The sequence below is a fragment of the Cololabis saira genome, chromosome 8, assembly GCF_033807715.1.
Source record: "Cololabis saira isolate AMF1-May2022 chromosome 8, fColSai1.1, whole genome shotgun sequence".
Taxonomy (NCBI): domain Eukaryota; kingdom Metazoa; phylum Chordata; class Actinopteri; order Beloniformes; family Belonidae; genus Cololabis; species Cololabis saira.
Window position 1 is genome coordinate 18036737 of NC_084594.1, and position 18747 is coordinate 18055483.

The 18747-nt window shown below is 41.6% G+C and overlaps 1 protein-coding gene and 1 pseudogene across 1 annotated transcript; one reads left to right on the forward strand and one right to left on the reverse strand.

Annotated features, from left to right (window-relative positions):
* The first annotated feature begins 1048 nt into the window (after nt 1-1048).
* On the forward strand, nt 1049-2644 carry LOC133448439 (transcription factor HES-5-like). Its single transcript, XM_061726967.1, has 2 exons — nt 1049-1132; nt 1243-2644. Exons 1-2 carry the CDS (start codon nt 1070-1072, stop codon nt 1663-1665), a joined length of 486 nt encoding a protein of 161 aa, XP_061582951.1. The 5' UTR covers nt 1049-1069; the 3' UTR covers nt 1666-2644.
* Nucleotides 2645-4875: 2231 nt separating this feature from the next.
* On the reverse strand, nt 4876-5472 carry LOC133449328 (transcription factor HES-5-like; annotated as a pseudogene).
* Between the last annotated feature and the right edge of the window lie 13275 nt (nt 5473-18747).

Genomic DNA, 18747 nt, shown 5'->3' on the forward strand with positions numbered 1-18747 from the left:
CAGTTATGGATTACAGCATTTTGAAGCTGAAGAAAGGGTAAACTTCCCAAAAATGATACATGAGAGACATGAGAGATTTATCAGGTTTTAGATATTATAAATGGTACAGAGGTTAGACAGTATTTACAACATTGTCACGCTGAAACTTGATAAGAGCTGAACTGACAGAAGTAAGCAGACATATTCTGACTTTCACACTGCAACAACTGCTCTTAGAAATAAGCCTAATATTCCTAAATCTTGGAAAATAGTCTTGTATCAAGCTAAAATAACCATCAGTGGAGTAGGAATGATTTGCTTCTTAAAACTATCAAAATAGTGTAGCCATTAGACAAAAGTAAGACTTCTTTTATGGAACAAGGCTTTTTGAAGTGTGTTGAAATCCTGAAAATGTCCACATGCATCAGGAGACACACGTCAAAATCAACTAATGTGGGAACGTTTTCTACGAGAGTATCACATGACTGCGGTTGTGAACCCCCACCAGAGGGATTTGGCACGTGTCAAACCACAAGTGCCTCAATGTCCCACCCTCTAGTCTACGTTTGACATTTCACATCTGCTGTTAGCTGGAAAAACCTGTCATATCTTATTAGGACAAATCTTCAAACCATATTAGGTTCATTTCTATCAGACTAAATGTTCTGGGTTAAGAGTAGCGTTAAACAGAACATTTTCATAACAAACAACAAACAAAAACTGCTAATAAAAGTTAATTTTGTCATATGCAGTGACGCGCCATTCGCCATCATATGATTAAATGGCGTGTGCTCAGTGAGACTCATTAATTCAAGCAACAAATAACAGATCTGCTTCTTCTCAAAGTCACACTAAAGACACGTCCAGCTGTTCCCCTGAGACGTCATGATTGTCCCTGATTTCTATGACCGGTGGACATGTGGCAGGCCAGGCCTCCATTCTCTCTGGTCCTGCACTCTGATTGGTTCAAACTGTGGGAAACCTCAACCACACCGAGACCCACACATTCATATGGAGATGTGGGACTATAAATAGGAGGGATGAAGCCAGCAGAGATCAGATTAGACTTCTACCACGCAGAGATCCAACCATGGCACCTACAATCACTGCAGCAACGGCCAACTTTCAGGATCATTTGACTCTGACACACAAGGTAAATATGAGAAGCTTTGAAAGACAGTTGTTGTTAAGACAGCTCTGTATTTCTAACCACTTGTGTGTTCTTGAACCTGTTCATTGATGATATTTTTCTTTCTCTTGCAGCTCAGAAAGCCTCTGGTGGAGAAGCTTCGCAGAGAGAGAATCAACAGCAGCATCGAGCAGCTCAAGTCTCTGCTGGGTCCAGAGATCCTCAAACAGCAGCCAGACTCCAAGATAGAGAAAGCAGACATCCTGGAGATGACGGTCTGCTTCCTCAGACGACTGCACCAGCAGCATCACGCTGTGGACTCAGCAGATGTTGGTCAGGGCTACTCCAGATGTGTCCAAGAGGTGGGGAACTTCCTGTCCAAGGAGGAGGTGAAGACTCAGTCCCAGAGAGGACTGCTGAGACACTTCAACCAGCTGAAAACTTCCTCTGAGAAGAACCTGAGAGACGCTGACTTCTCTCCTCTGAGCTCCTCAGTCCAGAGCAGCAACAGTAAAGACAAGAGTCCGGTCAACAGCGCCCCCTGGAGGCCGTGGTAGATTCCTGCAGACTGGAGTTAAAACCAGACAACCTGAGGAGACCATATTGGTCGTTGATCACTGACTTGAAGTCCTTTTAGAAGTCCTTCATCTGTATGAACGGAAGGTCTTATTTTGAGATTTTTACAAGAACTCTCACCTCTGTTTCCACAGATGTTGTTCTTTTTTCTTTTGACAAGAACAAGATCTTTGTTTTCAAAAGAAAATGTGTTGTCAAAGAAATTGTTAAGACCATACTGGTCAAGTGATATCAGAACTGAGTTCTAAAAAATATCTGTTTTCATTTTGGAAAGTTGTTGGTTTTGTGTTTATTCACAGTCTCAGGAACAAAATACAAAAAAAAACTTAATTTTCTTTCATTTTAAGAAAGAAATGCATCATTTTAAAGTTTATATTAAATCAAAATGAAGTCAAACAATATTCTTACACGTAAAACTAGATTGCTATAAGATGTAATGAAGGATTTCTGTTCCTTTATCAAATTTAAATTGATCCTTTTAAATGTAAATTTAATGGAGTTTTGCCGTATTGATTCAATTTGAATCATTTTTTTCATTTTAATTTTTTCATTATTGATCTTTATTCAGATCTTAACATAGATTATTCCTAAGGAAAGCTTATCAACATGGTCCTGTCTGGACTGTATAAAAAATTAACTTATATATTATATATATATTATAAATTATAATGACTTCACTTGTTGTGAAGCTGCTCCCATCACTTTGTGATGATCTTGACCCGATCCTGGAACGGTTCGTTCCAGGATCAGTGTTTTCTTTGCTTTTGTTATAAAGTGCCATTTATAATCTTTATGAAATATGTTTCATTTAAACCAGGATGAGGTTTCATCCCTCAATGTTTGTGTCTTTTGTAAAGATGATTTTCCCTCTGCTCTTTGTGAGTTAAAGGTCTTGGAGATTTTACCAAGTTTCTGTTGTGATGCGTCATCACACGTTTGTGACTCCAATTGGAGTTTTCTTTGTCTTGAGTTGTTTTCAAATAAAATGAAACTTATTCTAACTCAACTATATTTGTGTTTAAGTTTTTACTCCTAATACACAGCAAAACTGCAGCAGTGAAGGAAAGATTATTAATAATACATGTTTTGCCTTTTCTGACACTGATATGATATTCAATCTTGTTTTTCTGCAGTTCAAACCAGGTACTTTGTTCTGCTTTCATGTATTTTTTGTTAATCAAATTATATTGACCATTTATGTGGACTAAAATAGTTCAAATAAATCTAAAACACTTGCAATTACTTTTAAATGCATAGTTACAATGGATGTTGGTCATTTGCACTGACAGCAGCTGTGATGATGTCACCAACCGCCTTTAAGGAAACAATGTGGTCGGCTCCCTACCCTAAACTTTTCATCAATTAAAACTGTCTTCAAGTTTCACTCGCTCAGCATTTGTCCCGTCTTTGATTAAATGGTCCAGAGGGGCTCAAAAGCATCAGTTTCCTGAATCATGCCAAACATGTCTTTACAGAAGCCGGCAGATAAATCATTTACTTATACTTCATTTATGAGCCTGTTGATAAAACAAAATCAGCAAAACACACATGGAGAGCCATCTCCCCATGAAAAAAACACTTGTGAACTCTCCCTTCATCAACTTTGCGCGTATGTCACGCTTTACACTAAAACAAAATACCAAACATGTGAGTTAGACGTAAGTGAGGTATTTTTAGTCTGCAGTGACCTCTGTGGGTGACACACCGAGACCTTAAGTACCTTATTTAAACACATGAATAAGATGGACCAATAGAAATAAACCACAGAGATGCTGAACAGTAAGGATGAATCTCTCTGCTGGACATGACAGTGTGAACCAGTCCCCAGCATTCATACCTTTGAAATAGTGACCAGAACTTTTAATTTTTTCTCAATTTTTAATTCAAATTACAGAAAAAATGTATTCACATCAAGTTTTTTTTAATCAAATCTGTTCATCAGTCAAAATTAAAACCTCCACTGGTTTCAATTTCAGCAGATTCCCTTAGGATCAATAAAGCTTTCTGGTTCTGATTCTTAAGTCAAACAAAAGCTTTTAAAACAGTTTCATGTTTCAAACTAAAGCCACGTGGCTGAATTTAATTCCAGTTCAAATTCAAAAATATTTTATTCAAATTACGGAAAGTAAATTAAAACTATCCTCTCTCTTTTAACTCTTTTTCATCTGAAAGTTAAAAAAAAACAACACATAATGAAGTTAATTCGTTTCTCTATTGTTTATTTAAAATAAACTCAAAACTGTGAAAACTTCAGCTGAAGTCACAGAAGTGTGACGATGCATCACAACAATAACTTGGTAAAATCTCCAAGACACTTTACTCACAACGGGAGGAGGAACAGTCGTCTTTACAAAAGACACAAACATTAAGAGATGAAACATTGTTGTTTTACATAAAACACATATTTCCTAATGAGCATAGTCTGCACTTTATAAGAAAAGCAAAGAAAACACTGATCCTGGAACAGATCAAGTGAAGATCATCACAAGGTGATGGTGCAGCTTCACAACAAGTGAAGTCATTATAATATATTTAAAAAGAAAAGTTCACTGTCTATACAGTCCAGACAGGACCATGTTGATAATGTTTCCTTTAAGAAAAAATAAATAAAAATGTATTTTAGAACTGAATAAAGATCAACAATCAATAATAAAACACATTCATCAATTTAGGAACAATATCTGATCAATGGACATTTAAATGTTTGATAAGAAAAAGGTAAAATCTTTAGTAAAAGTCTACTTTTCATCACGTTTCACCAGAAACTGATTTACATGCTATAAAAACAAATGTTTGATTTAGTTTTGATTGAATCTATTCATGAAGAATAATGAGGGGAGCTTCACAGAACTCATTTTCATTCATATCTGACCAACATGGTCTCTAAACTTTCTCTCATGGCAACATATTTTCCTTCTGAAAATGAAAGACTTCATTTAATACTATGAGAGAGAAAAAAATAAAAATAGAAACTTTCTGTTCATACAGAAAAACAAGTCCAGAGAATGTTAAAACATTCATTCAAGTAGAAAGTTTGTCCTTCTTTCGAGAAATTTCGTTTCGAAAAATATTAAAATAATAGACCTTCTGTTGGTACAGAAGAATTAGTTAATTTAAAAAAATCACTGGGGTGATCTTTGACCAACATGGTCTCCTCAGTTTGTCTGGTATTAACAGCAGTCTGCAGGAGTCTACCACGGCCTCCAGGGGGCGCTGTTGACCGGACTCTTGTCTTTGCTGACGCTGCTCTGGACGGAGGAGCTCAGAAGAGAGATGTCAGCGTCTCTAGTGTTGTTCACTGAAGACGACTGCAGTTGGTGTCTCAGCAGTCCTCTCTGGGACTGAGTCTTCACCTCCTCCTTGGACAGGAAGTTCCCCACCTCTTGGACACATCTGGAGTAGCCCTGACCAACATCTGCTGAGTCCAGTTTGATGCTGCTGCTGCTGCTGCTGCTGCTGCTGCTGCTGATGCTGATGCTGCTGCTGCTGCTGCAGGTGCAGGTGCATCAGTAGACAGATTCCCATCTCCAGGATGTCTGTTGTCTCCAGTTCGGAGTCTGGCTGCCGTTTATGAATTTACTCTTTGTAAAACATCTCCACCAGAGGCTTTCTGAGCTACAAGAGAAAGGGAAATATCATCAATTAAGAGGTTCAAGAGCACACATTTGGCAAGAAATACAGAGCTGTCTTAACAACAACTGTCTTTCAAAGCTTCTCATATTTACCTTGTGTGTCAGAGTCAAATGATCCTGAAAGTTGGCCGTTGCTGCAGTGATTGTAGGTGCCATGGTTGGATCTCTGCGTGGTAGAAGTCTAATCTGATCTCTGCTGGCTTCATCCCTCCTATTTATAGTCCCACATCTCCATATGAATGTGTGGGTCTCGGTGTGGTTGAGGTTTCCCACAGTTTGAACCAATCAGAGTGCAGGACCAGAGAGAATGGAGGCCTGGCCTGCCACATGTCCACCGGTCATAGTAATCAGGGACAAAAGTGAGATCTCAGGGGAACAGCTGGACAAGTCTTAATTGGGACTTCTTTTTCTAGAGCGACTAGAGCTACTGTTTGTTGGTGTAATCAATGAGTCCCACTGAGCACACGTCATTGCATCATGATCAAGATATGATGCGTTACCTCAACTCTGACAAAAATAAATTGTAACAAATCAGTGTACGTTTCGTATTAATCATTTTATATTGTGTTTGAAATTATTACAATGTTTCAAAGATGATTCAATGATGATTCTTCCAAATAAGACGATGACAGAGTTTTTTTTTGTTTTTTTTTTCAAGTTTTAAACACATTTTGATCATCAACTCAAAATAAATCAGGAGATGATTCAAGATTACAGGCGTCTAAAGAGGTGGGATACATGCTGGTTGACACGTACCAAATACCTCTGGAGAACCAGCGCCGGCTTCCTGATGTCAGTCGTGGCATCTTTGCTTGGAAATGTTCCAGACTGTTCAATATTAGCTCCAGGCATAAGCTCAGATCCATGTGGACATTTTCTATATTTAAACAATAAAAGTCTTTAAGTTTGTCTGCTTTCTTATTTGACTTTACAGTTTTTCAGAATTTGGTGCATAAAAGAAAAGCAAATTATTTATAAAGTAAAAAAACAGTGTTGGGGACAGGTGCAGCTGATGAGACAGCTGACAGGGGGAGAGCCGTTGTGTTTTTGGACCGCTCTCTTTATTTCCGTTTACAAAGCTAAGTATAGGCCTAAGTTTACTTATGTTTTGTTGTGGACACTGAACGATCGAGAGTTTAATAAATCTCTGTTCAACACAAGCCAGACAGTGATTGTTTTGTTGTAGCGCGCCAAAACCACAGGTCTACTCTGAATTAGGAAGGCGGCTGGAAGACAATAGAAAGGCCGCCAAATCCTATCGCCTTTCTATTTATATGTAATGTAGTAGTTTGATTGAAACTCTTTAACTTTTAATGTCTCATATAGTACTTTACCTTTTTTTAAAACAAAATTTGAATGGTCTGTTAGAGAACACAGGAATAATTGATTGATCATGTTTCTGAATTCCTCTCCAGGCTCCTTGTTAGTTGTGTCCCTTCAGGTCAGAGGTCTGGATCTATTGTCCCTCGGCGGCTCTGAGAGAGACGTTCCTCTGGTTTCCCACACTCCGTCCTCTCCCTGCAGGAACAAGAGACACGTGCCTCATCGTACATCACATTAAATCAACTGTCACAAGTCTTTAAAGTGGGAAACAATGCAATTTATCAGAGGATGTATAAAAATCCTATTGCAGCAAAAGTTGGAATGTAAACGGTTTGGGTTTGGTTGATTACATTTACACAAAGAGGGATAAGGTTCATTATAGCACTTTATCTAACAAAGCAATAGATCTGCTCTAAATGTTTGCACTTCCCCAATCGAGTTATCAATACATAGTTTGAATTCATAAGCACTTTGTGATTGAATGTGACATGGTTTTATGGTTTTATCAAAAGCTCTACTTAAAAAGGTAGAGAAAGAAATAGGGAGAGGGAGAGAGAATGTTATTGCCATCTTAAATTAAAACCAGTAACAGTAACAGTGTTCTGCTCATGGGCACTTCAAAAGGCGGTGGGACAGATTCTGATCGGAGGAAGACACACACACACACACACACACACACACACACACACACACACACACACACACACACACACACACACACACACACACACACACACACACACACACACTCACTCAAGCATCTTTCAGTAAAGTACGTTTAAGGACATGAAAACTGCTAAAAACTGATATCAAGAAGATCTCATTCGACAATAAGTGCAGCCCTGTGTCCTTAACAAACATAAGTTAAAAGAAACATGATTAAAATTAACTTGTGAAAATTATTTACAGATAATGAAAAGTTTGTGAGAAGCTTTTTAAACATATGAATACTCAAATTATGATTTTGACACACTTAAAAAAGAAAATCTTGAAGATTTTTTTTTTAGATTAAAAAAATAAATAAAATAAAAAGGCCACTGTGCTGATTGAACAGTGCATAAGATCAATATAGAGAGTGTGGGAAAGTTCTGAAGAGCCGGGTCAAATGTCAAGTAAATTTGCATCTCTCAAAACGCCTGCAGCCGACTATTGTCCAGAAGGAGCTGGCACACTTCAACAAGCAGCTGCTGCGGCTTCCCTTTCAAGGTCAAACATGATATCTTCTGGTCAGAGAACATGTTCAGGTAGAGCAGTTATATAATCGTCTGCAAATAAAAATGTAATTTCTGGAAAATAGAAAAAGCATGATTTTTTAAATAGAAATTGTGCATCTTTGGCATTTCAAAGATTGAAAATAAGAAATGCTACAGCCAGCCAATCACATGGTTTCCCTCCAGATGGTTGGTGACGTCAGGTCAGCCTGTGTTAGGTCACAGCTCTCCCTAGTCTGCTGACAACTCATTGTCAGTACCAGCTCCACACAGCATGTGGCAGGCTAGAACTCCAGCCTGCTCATCCTGCTCTCTGATTGGTTGATACTCTGAGATACTTCCATTCGATGATAACCCACACTGCCATGAGGAGATATGGGACTATAAATAGGAGGGATGAAGCCAGCAGGGATCAAAATGAACACAGAGATCCAACCATGCACCTACAATCATTGTGGCCACGACCAGCTCTCAGAATCATCTAAATCAGATTCACAAGGTAAATATGACTGACCTTCACAGTCCAGAGCAGCAGAACCAAAGACGGAGTCCAGTCAACAGTGCCCATTGGAGGGTGGTTGACACCTACAGGCTCGAACCGAAACGATCACGTGGGTCAAAGTCTGATGGACAATATTCTTTTTGTGGTAGAGTTTGCTGAATAAAATCAAAATCTAATCTTACATTTAATTTTGTGTAAATATGTGAATGAATGAATGAATGAATGAATGAATGAATGAATGAATGGTTTATTTCGGACAGAACACATTGAAACATTTACATGTTCATTTTACAAACAAAACAAAAGGTAAATAGAAATGCCCGAAAAAGGAGTAGGCTGAAGCCAAGGGCTTATTATAGCCTATCCTGTGCAGTGTGTATCATTCACACAATATGGCATCCGGTGGATGATAATACACAAATAAGAAAATAAATATTATTTCTGCATGGATTAGTTATTCAGGTCTGTCTGATGCGAAGGTGGTGAAAGAAAAGAAGGTACATTTTCATCATCTGTCACATAAAGTGGAATTACTGTAAAGTGTTTTGGAGAAAGACTTTCTGAGGCGTTCTTTGTGATAAATGTAACCCAGTTAAAAAAGGGTCAAATCTATCATTATATCCACTATTTGTTATATATTATTAGGTTCATTATTTGTTTTCTACTCTTACTTTCTTTTCTTTAATCAGAATGAAACATGATCACTATATTAATTTAAATATGAGAGAGAGATAGATTTATGTATGGGAGCCCATTTCCGCCAGTAAAAGAAAAAAAAAAGATGAAAACTTAGCCTTAAAAATAAAAATATCCCCACAATAAATCATAATTATGAGATAAAAAGACATAATTATGACTTTTCTATCTCATAATTATGACTTTTTAATCTAATAATTTCGACTTTCTATCTCATAATTAGGACTTTCTATCTCATAATTTCGATTTTCTATCTCATAATTTCGATTTTCTATCTCATAATTTCATCTAATTTTTTCTTTTACTGGCGGAAATGGGCTTCCATAGTTTGTCAGCCAATCAGCAAAGCTCTAGCCAGCTCTTTCCCTGTCAGATCCGCGTAGTTGCTCTCTTGCTTTCTGCAGCCGAGCAGAGCAGACGTGTTCAACTTTTCTATCGGTAAGATGGATAAAATAACTTCTAAATGAGTGAAATCCCACCCAAACAGACAGTGTTCGCTAAATATGGGTTTGAATTTGTAGTCATAAAGAAGACAGAGCGAAAACGGAGGGTTTATTGAGCTGTGATGATGTCATACAAGCATTGAGCATCCCACTCTAATGCTAATGCCTGCTAACGGATGCTAATTAGTCACGTGGCCGTGCTGAGCTGCGCTCGTTACTATGTTAATAGTTGGTTAATGTCTTTGAAAACGGACTATTGTGTTAATTGGATCGTTAGAAAATATAAGATTTATGGAAGATAATTTTAAGCTGGCTTTATGCTGCTTCCTGATATAATTTTGATGTTATTTGTTATTTTACCATGCTCGGTAATGAATGAATGGAGGTAAATTTTTAGTGTATCCCACCTTGTACTAGTAGGCCTATGGTACTGTGGGGATTAAGCACGCCTATCTTAAAACTCCTATTCATAGACTGAATTGTTTACATTTTATATAAATTGAGTATTTGCACTTTGTTCATTTTTGATAAGCTTTAAAGGGGTAATACACTCATTTCTTTGAGTTTATCACTGTTACAGTATCCTTCTGTGATTTAATACATTTTTGAGCCAGAAATTCTAATTGATCCAACAATAATTTGTATAATTTAGTTTGCTATGTCTTTTTGTCCGTTTTTTTTTTTTAGCTTTTTTTAATTACTTTACATGTTTACATGAAAGGAGTCGCCGAAACAGCTTTACTATTCTTTACGCCATTTGTTTAGCAGACCTTACAGACCAATTGCATACGAGTTAAGCCATCCCACATGATGCTGCCCAGCCAATCAGATCCGTGTAATTAGCTTGACTCTTTATACAGAGATGAGAGGCGCGTAACGGGTGGAAAGGGAAGTTAGCAATAGAGGGAGATGACACGGAGAGAGGAGTGAGCTGGAGACGAGAAGAAAGACGGAGAGAGGAGTGAGTGCGAGACAGGGAGACAAGTAATGGTGCTCTCTAAAGGCTGATTTATGGTTCCGTGTTACACCAATGCAGAGCCTACGGCGTAGTGTACGCGGAGACGCGCACCGTACAAGGTTCGTCGCCACGTACCCTACGCCGTAGGCTCTGCGTTGGTGTAACGCAGAACCATAAATTAGCCTTACGGCGTAGGGTACGCGTTGACGCGCACCCTACACCGTAGGCACGGCGAAGGCTCTGCGTCAATTTAACGCGGAACCATAATTCAGGCTTAAAGGGAAAGTTCTTTTTTTACAACCTGGACCTTATTTCTGGCATTTTTTATGGTCGTATACTCACCCAGGCAAGTTTGGTGTCATTTGGAGTCCTTCGGAAGATATTAGGGGTTTTTTTGCGAGCCGCTTCTCCATATAACGGTAGTGAACGGGGCACAGCGGGACACAGACGATGCAGCGTCTAAATAACACATGATTAAACTCTTCATTTCTTTATGAATCACTAGAGCTGTGTTCGAAATCATCCACTCGTTCACTCACTCCCTACTCCCTACATAGGGCCTGATTTACTAAAGGTTTGCGTGTGTAAAAACGTGTGCAAACTTGACAGCACCCGCAAACCAAAGTGCCAGCTGATCTACTAACGGCGTGCAAAGAGGACTGCGCCTCTCAAATGCGCAAAATAGCACACGCAATTCATTTAGTACTTTTGCCCTGATGAATAATCAATATGGGGCGTATCCGGCAGAACGCGCTAAATACTGGGAGGGGAAAATGCAAATAAATTAATTTACTACACGCAATGAGATTTACCAAGCCTGAAAGTAATTGCGGGGATTGTGATTGCGTCTGTATTTAATACGTTAGAAAAGGAAGGTGCTAATCTGCCCAGCATTACGCACCGATGGCTACTGTTATTGTGGCAAGGAGGCGACATCCAAAATCAAAGAATACGCAGAGAGAGAGTCTTTCGGACTCGTGTAAATTTGTTTGGAATGAATGAAAATCAGATAGTTGAAACATATCGACTATCTAGCGATTCCATCTTGGAGCTGTTGAATGAGTTAAGGGCTGATTTGGAGCCGGTCACAAGCAGGAGTAACGCCATACCTGCCTTGCCGAAACTGCTCTCAACTCTTCATTTCCTCGCATCAGGGTCATTCCAGCGCACTGTAGCCATTTCTGCTGGGCTCTCCCAAAGCAGTTTTTCAGGTGTGCTGTCCACTGTCCTCAACGCTCTGTTACGCAGGATGGGCAGGCACATACGGTTCCCATCCACTCGGGACGCACTGAATGATGTGAAACACGGATTTTATGCAGTTGCTGGGTTCCCCAGAGTAATAGGAGCGATTGACTGCACTCATATTCAGCTGGTTCCCCCATCAAACACGGAGCATGTGTATAGAAATAGAAAACACACACATTCATTAAATGTGCAGGTTGTTTGTGACTCCGAAGGCATCGTAACAAACGTTGTGGCTAAATATCCTGGGTCGGTGCATGACTCCTTTATCCTGAGGAGCTGCATTCTTTATTCCAAGTTGCGAGATGGCGAGTATGGAGATAGCTGGCTTTTGGGTGAGTTTTATATAATTTGTACTTTGTAAAATCATTCCTCACATTAAAGAAGTGCCATGCATTTATGCCATATTGATTTATATTTTCTGTCATTAGGTGATAGCGCATACCCCCTACACCCCTTCCTCATGACTCCTGTACTATATCCGACCACCCCAGGAGAGAATCTGTACAATGCAGCCCATATACGCACGAGGAACATTGTGGAGCGCACCTTTGGCGTATTGAAAAGCCGGTTCCGCTGTTTGGACCGCACTGGAGGAGCACTGCTGTACAGCCCGGAAAAAGTGGCCAAGATTGCAATTGTCTGCTGCATGTTGCACAACATCGCTAAACGTCATGGGTTGGAGCATGCTGCTGTGGAAATGGAGGAGGATGATGATGATGATGACCACTACCATGGGCTCCCTGGGGGGCAACAACCCAATGCTGCGGGATTGCAGACACTCATTCAAGGCCATTTCTCATGAACTGTGAGTGGAATACATTAATTCTTAATTTTCATTCAATAATACACAGAAAAAAAACACAATTAATCATACATTTATTTAACCAAACAAATTAAATCTGAGCCACTGCAGTTAACAAAAATTTAAGCTACGCTACTTCCTGAAATTAAAGAAACACTTTTATAAAATATAAGACAGGAGGTAGTGGAGCCTGTTGTGGGTTATTTCCCTCTTTTTGCCTTCACATTTGTATTTGTTTTTTTTCTCTTTCTCAGGTTACGCGTCGCTCCAACGTGGCTCTCCTCTCCTCCAGTGCGTGCCTCGCCAATGCTCTCTCCCTCCTCTCCAGTCTCCGGCTGCTCCACTCTGGGACCGCTGGGAATGAGAGCCCTCCCCACCGCCTGAACTCCATCCTGGATCCCTCTCGCCAGGGTATTTACAGCCATTGTCAGACCAGATACAGCACTGACCAGCTGCCGAGTGTGCGCAGCAATGGCCCGAGTATCCCGCCTGAGCGCTCGCACCATAGAGGACATAGCTCGCACCTCGTGCGCAACGGAAGATAGGGCTGTTGACTGTTTTTTCTGCTCTTGGAGCAACTCTGTCAATGTCCTCAACTGGCCGCTTTTGAGGCTCTGCAGTTTGCAGATTGTTGGGTCCTGATTTGAGGACTGGGGTGGGGATGGCTCAACTTGTGAGGATTCTCCACATGCAAAAGGAGAAATATTTTATTTGTGTTGTGTTGAATCGAGTATTATTCAGCAAAAGGTTGCCACAGGAGGCACATTCATTTTTTTTATTTGTGATAATGAATAAATCACGTGTTTTCATGGAGAAAAAGGTGTTTCTTATTGTGCGCTTACCTTGTTCTGCAGGGGGCTCTAGCGTGTCATACCCTGGTATCCCAGTTATCCGCTCCTCGCAGAAGGTGAGCTGCACCTGCTGCTCAATGCTGGTTAGAGGCATCTCTTCTGCAGGCCCTCCACCTGTCTTGCTTGCTGACGTTTTATTGAAGGCCACTTTTTCCTTTGGTTCTTCGCCTTATATCTTGCCACCTTCTTTTAACCTCATCTGCCGTTCTTTTGGTCTTTCCAACTGCATTTACTCTATCGCAGATTTTCTCCCATATTTCATTTCTTTTGGTAATGGTTAAATTTCTTTGCTGTAGTTCATGAATGTGTTTATTTGCCTCTTCCACTAATATCTCTAACTCCAACTCGTCAAATTTCATTTTGCGCTTGCGACCCTGCTTTCCATCCAGACTCTCCATGGCGCAAAACCGTAAGACACGCAACACCTCATTTAAATACTGCGGTTTGCACCTGTTATCAATTGCGCAAGCATTCTTAGTTGATCACCCGCAAAACACACAACAACAGCACGTGCAAACTTTTTCAGTGCACACGCAATTTAGTACTCTTTATTTAGGATCTTAGTAAATCGGGCCCATAGTGTACACTGTCGTGTTATTAAATAACGCTCACGTGAGTCCAACTGTATTTTGCAACGTGGATCGTGTTTATTAAGCCTTTCAGAGGATAGCCTGTTCCTGTCTCTCTAGTCTCCGCGTGTGTAAACAAACATTCCCTGTCCCGTCGCGCACTGATGATGTCATCCCGCATCGACTCTGTAGTCTTTTCTACAAAAACACTCACACCACATCTCCCCTTTCTAGAATCATTGGGTAGACTACCAATGATTCAACAGACCTTGAGGATTATTCTGCCTCGTGGTTGAAAGGTCTGCTCCTATCTGCACCCGTCCCAGACAATCAAGCACACACACAATATTGTAGCCTTACTGAACAATCCACTTAAAAATCAACAACTCAAACAACCATCTACACCGGTTCTAAACCCTGCAGCTGACTCAACATTTACAGTGCAATAACAATACCTAACATATTTCCCCCCTTTTTTTTTTTTTTTTTTTTTTTTTCTCAACGTCTTTGAGTCTCTGCAATGTCTCTCAGTAAACAAAATTATAAGTCCAACCTGGTTGGTCTTACCACAGCACTCCCAGACCTGGTTCTGAGAGTAGGAGTAGATGGCGGGTCTGGACGACTCTGCTGCGGCGGTTCTGGTGTCGGTTGGCCTGGAACGCCCCCTGGGGAAGGCTCCGCTGGAACAGGGCAACTCTGCTCTGGCGAGGCTCTCATGGGGATGAGATGACGACGGTTCCGTCTGATGGTCCCGTGGGGTCCCTCCACCAGGTACGATCGTGGGTTGGTGTGACTTCCGATGATGGCACCTGCTGTTCTTTGATCCGTGATCCACACGTCCTGTCCTGGGTCAAGTGTGTTGAGATGGCGGGCACGATGCCGCTGATTATAGCGTCGGGCGTCTTTTGTCCTCTTCTCACCTTCTTTCAGCATACCAGCTTCACGATCTGGAACAGCCGGGCTTAGCAAGGCAGGAAGAATGGGCACCGTTGTACGAAGCCTCCTCGCCATGAGAAGCTGAGCTGGACTAAACCCGTTCTCCAAAGGCGTAGTCCTGTAAGCGAGCAAAGCTAGATAGGGGTCGTCTGCTTTCTTCAGGAGGCTTTTCACCGTCTGAACCGCACGTTCAGCCTCTGCATTACCTTGAGGGTATCTTGGGCTGCTGGTGACATGGCGGAACCCATAGGATTCGGCAAACTCAGAGAAAGCCGCTCCTGAGAACTGTGGCCCCCCATCCGAAACGAGAAGGTCCGGAATCCCGTGACTTGCGTAGATCGACTTAGTCGGCGGTTCCGGGCTTCCTCTCCCGGTCCGAGGGGGTGGGGGGGAGTAGGCTCGGCTGGACGGACCCCGGCGCGAGTTTGGCGTTGGGGGTGTGTGGCAGGGTGGAGGAGGTGCAGCCACTCAGGCTGACGGGACACAGGTGTGGCTCGTCAGCCTCTCCACCCTGCCAGCCTTATAAGAGGAGAAGCTGCTGCTGAGACTGTTGGTCAGACTGAAGCTGCTGAGTGAAGCTGTGCTTGTGCACGTGTGTCCTGGGTGTTTGGCAATAAAGGGTTCTGCACAAAACTCCGTGTCCTCTCTATCCTGTCGGTCGGGCCCCGTAGCACTCGCCGTGCTACACTGTGCATGACAGACCACAGCAGGAGTGTGTGTGGCTTCAAGTCCAAACTCAGTCTTTGGCGGTCTCGTGTGGAACAGGGGAAAGTTGAGATGTTCCCTCATTACAATGAACATCCCAACACCAGAAAATACTGCGACCTTATCTCTCGGCACCTGCAAATCCTGGAGGAGAGATTTAACACGTACTTTCCAGCCGAGACCTTCGCTGGGTTTGACTGGATCCGTGACCACTAGCGACGCTGGCGCGGGTTTCCGGGTTATAAAAACCCAATGTCAACAACATTTCAAAGTAGAGGGCCCCCCCTCTGCCCTAAGGGGGGCCCAATGAGAGGGCCCCGTTTTGTGTGATACATTCATATATAATCGTAAAATTTGTAGGTTATAATAACGATAACATGTGCATTGTGCGGCCAGTGTAGGTTCATTCTTACTTTACAACTGTCCTGAACGCATCAGGGCTGTGAGCCAACCTGATTGGCTGGAACTTAACTTGTTTCGTTTTTTTTACATTTGAACTAACTCGTCTTGTATGTGAGACTGCGGCGTTTTGGAGGGAACTTTGAAAGAGGAAAAATGGAGAAGAAAAAGCACCAGTCTGGATCGTTAAAAAGAAAGGTAAAAGAGAGAAAGGAGAGGCTAGTTGCTTCCTGTCCGCGGCGGAGGTGTGAGGAGAGCGGCGGACAGTCCGCCGCTCTCCTCACATTTTGCAACGGCGCCGGTGGCTGATGAGGAGGCTAGTGTTAGCTGTAGCGGCCGTTACATTGTTTTCAACGTTACTTGGAATATATTGTTCGAGCCGAGGATGATGTTCTGGAGTTCGGAGTCTGTGAATTGGTGCAGCGGCAACAAGCGCAGAGACAGCAATCGGTGAGCACATAAATAATGATCAGAATGTTGTTATTGCCTTGACCACCTTAATGTACCTTGTGTTGTTGTCAACTGTAATAGACCGCCGAGTCTATTTGAATGCATATTGTGTGCAGTTGATACATTTTTAATAGGCTATGCGTTTTGTTGTGTTTAGACCGCAGTGTCTATTTTCTATTTATAGATCTCATTAATGGCCTTATAGACAATTGTGTCTATATTCTATCTGAATAGATTGTGTAATTGTAGTTTACATTTTATGTTTTAAGTTGTATTAAAGATGGTTTGGTTCAGACCCTGTGAGTCACCGTCACACCAGCACCAAGGACAGCGATGCTGTCAGACTGACGGCTGTCAGGCTGCGTGTGTGTGTGTGTGTGTGTGTGTGTGTGAACTGGTTTGTGGCTTTCTGAGGCACCTAGGCTTGCTTAGCTCAGTAAATGTGAGCATTTGTGTTGTTTGCTGGGTATGATGAGGTGTCCGTTATCTTTGTTGGTATTTTGCTGAATGCAGCAATAAAATGAGGAGGATAATAATTATAATTGTTGTCATGACACTTTCTGTGGCTTTCTCGTTTCTCATTAAGTTTTTACTCCTTATATTGTCTAAAATTGAATAGGGGAATACACAGAGCTTTGCCCTGTTGCACTATTCACCACCCTGCAGTTATTATTATCCTGTGCTATGCATTCATCTGCTGATCTGGAATGGTCTTTTTTGTTATAATCATTGAAGCTGCTTGTGGCTGTCAATCTGTTTCTAAACGACTTAAAGTCATGCAAAGTTAACCAATCCGACCCGTAAGATCCCAAAAATTTTGCACGCACGCGCACCGGCTGAGATGAGAGATGTCGGACATGACGGATGCAATTTCAAGATATGCCACGGGATAAGTTTTGGATATCTGTGGAAAAGGATTACCCGACATTGTCAAGGAGTGCTGTTGACATGCTGTTGATATTTGACACGACGTATTTGTGTGAACTGAGCTTTTCGAGCTTAACTTTAATCAAGAACAAGCACAGAGAGCGCCTGAGGGCTTTGGATGAGGAGTTACGTGTGTATCTGTCATCCATCCCAGCAAGAATAGAGAAGTTGTGTTCGTCCACGCAGGCCCAAGTCTCTCACTAACTGTAAGTCACACGTGTGTGTGTGTGTGTGTGTGTGTGTAATAATAATTATAATAATAGGCCTACGTTTAAGTCCTTATTTTTGAGGGATGCAACTCATGGTGTGTGTGGTTTGTTACATGTGCATTGTATTTGTTGATCCTCTGAAACGTGTGTGACAATGTTAACCTACATTAAAATAGAAAGAAAAAGTTTGGGGTGCCCTCAGATTTTTCATGAATTTAAAGGGTGCCTCGCCTGAAAAAAGGTTGAGAAACACTGCTCTACGCCAACCCTGACCCTCCGGTAGGAACAGTCTGAAGATATGGGGAACTGGCGACGCAGGCGGTGAGGTGGTGAAATGAAGCCAGATTCATGTCATACTCCTAATGTCATCTCATATCAGACTCATAGATCCATGTACACCCAAGCCGGCAGCATCATAGATCCATGTGTTCCATAAGTGAGCCATTACGCAGGTATGTGCAGGTACTACGTTCATATATCATACTTCCATCTTCAAATGAGTGGTGAATAGCACCAGATTAATTATTAATCGTGACAAGGTGTGTAACAATCAGTCTAATTACTGAGTAAGAATATAAATTGCGTGGTGACAGCTGTGCGTAATGCTGCACAAAGGATGCGCTGGCACTGCTTGAGGATCACGCAAATGGTAGGATCAGGATGGAGAGAGCATTCAGGGATCATAACGATTTCCTGGCCCATGATGATGACTGGCTAATAAGCCGATTTCGATTCCCTAGAGCATGGATCTATGTGCTGAATTGGGACCAGTGTTAGAGAGACCGACCCGCCGGAATCGCGCCATCCCGGTGCACATACAGGTGATGACCACTCTTGGTTTTCTGGCAACCGGCTCTGTCCAGCAGGAATTAGCCGACAGGTATGTGTTTGATTAACAATAAATAATGTTACATGTTCTGCCTAAAGCCCCTTTTGAGGTACGATATAATATCTAAATTCTGTCTTTAGGTCTGGGATATCACAGCCGTCACTGAGCACTATAATGCCAGCCGTATTGGATGGCATTATTAAAATGAGCGGTCGATACATCTGGTTTCCACACTGTGGGTGAACAGGCCAACATTAAAAGGCAATTTGCAGCAATGGCAGGTTTCCCAAATGTAATCGGTGCTATTGACTGCACTCACATTGCTATAAGGGCTCTGAGCGACAATTAATTTGTCTATGTGAACCGTAAAAATTTG

Coding starts and splice junctions, on each gene's coding strand:
- LOC133448439 (XM_061726967.1), top strand. CDS start 1,070: ATGGCACCTACAATCACTGCAGCAACGGCCAACTTTCAGGATCATTTG. Junction 1,133..1,242: donor ATTTGACTCTGACACACAAG/GTAAATATGAGA, acceptor TTTCTCTTGCAG/CTCAGAAAGCCTCTGGTGGA.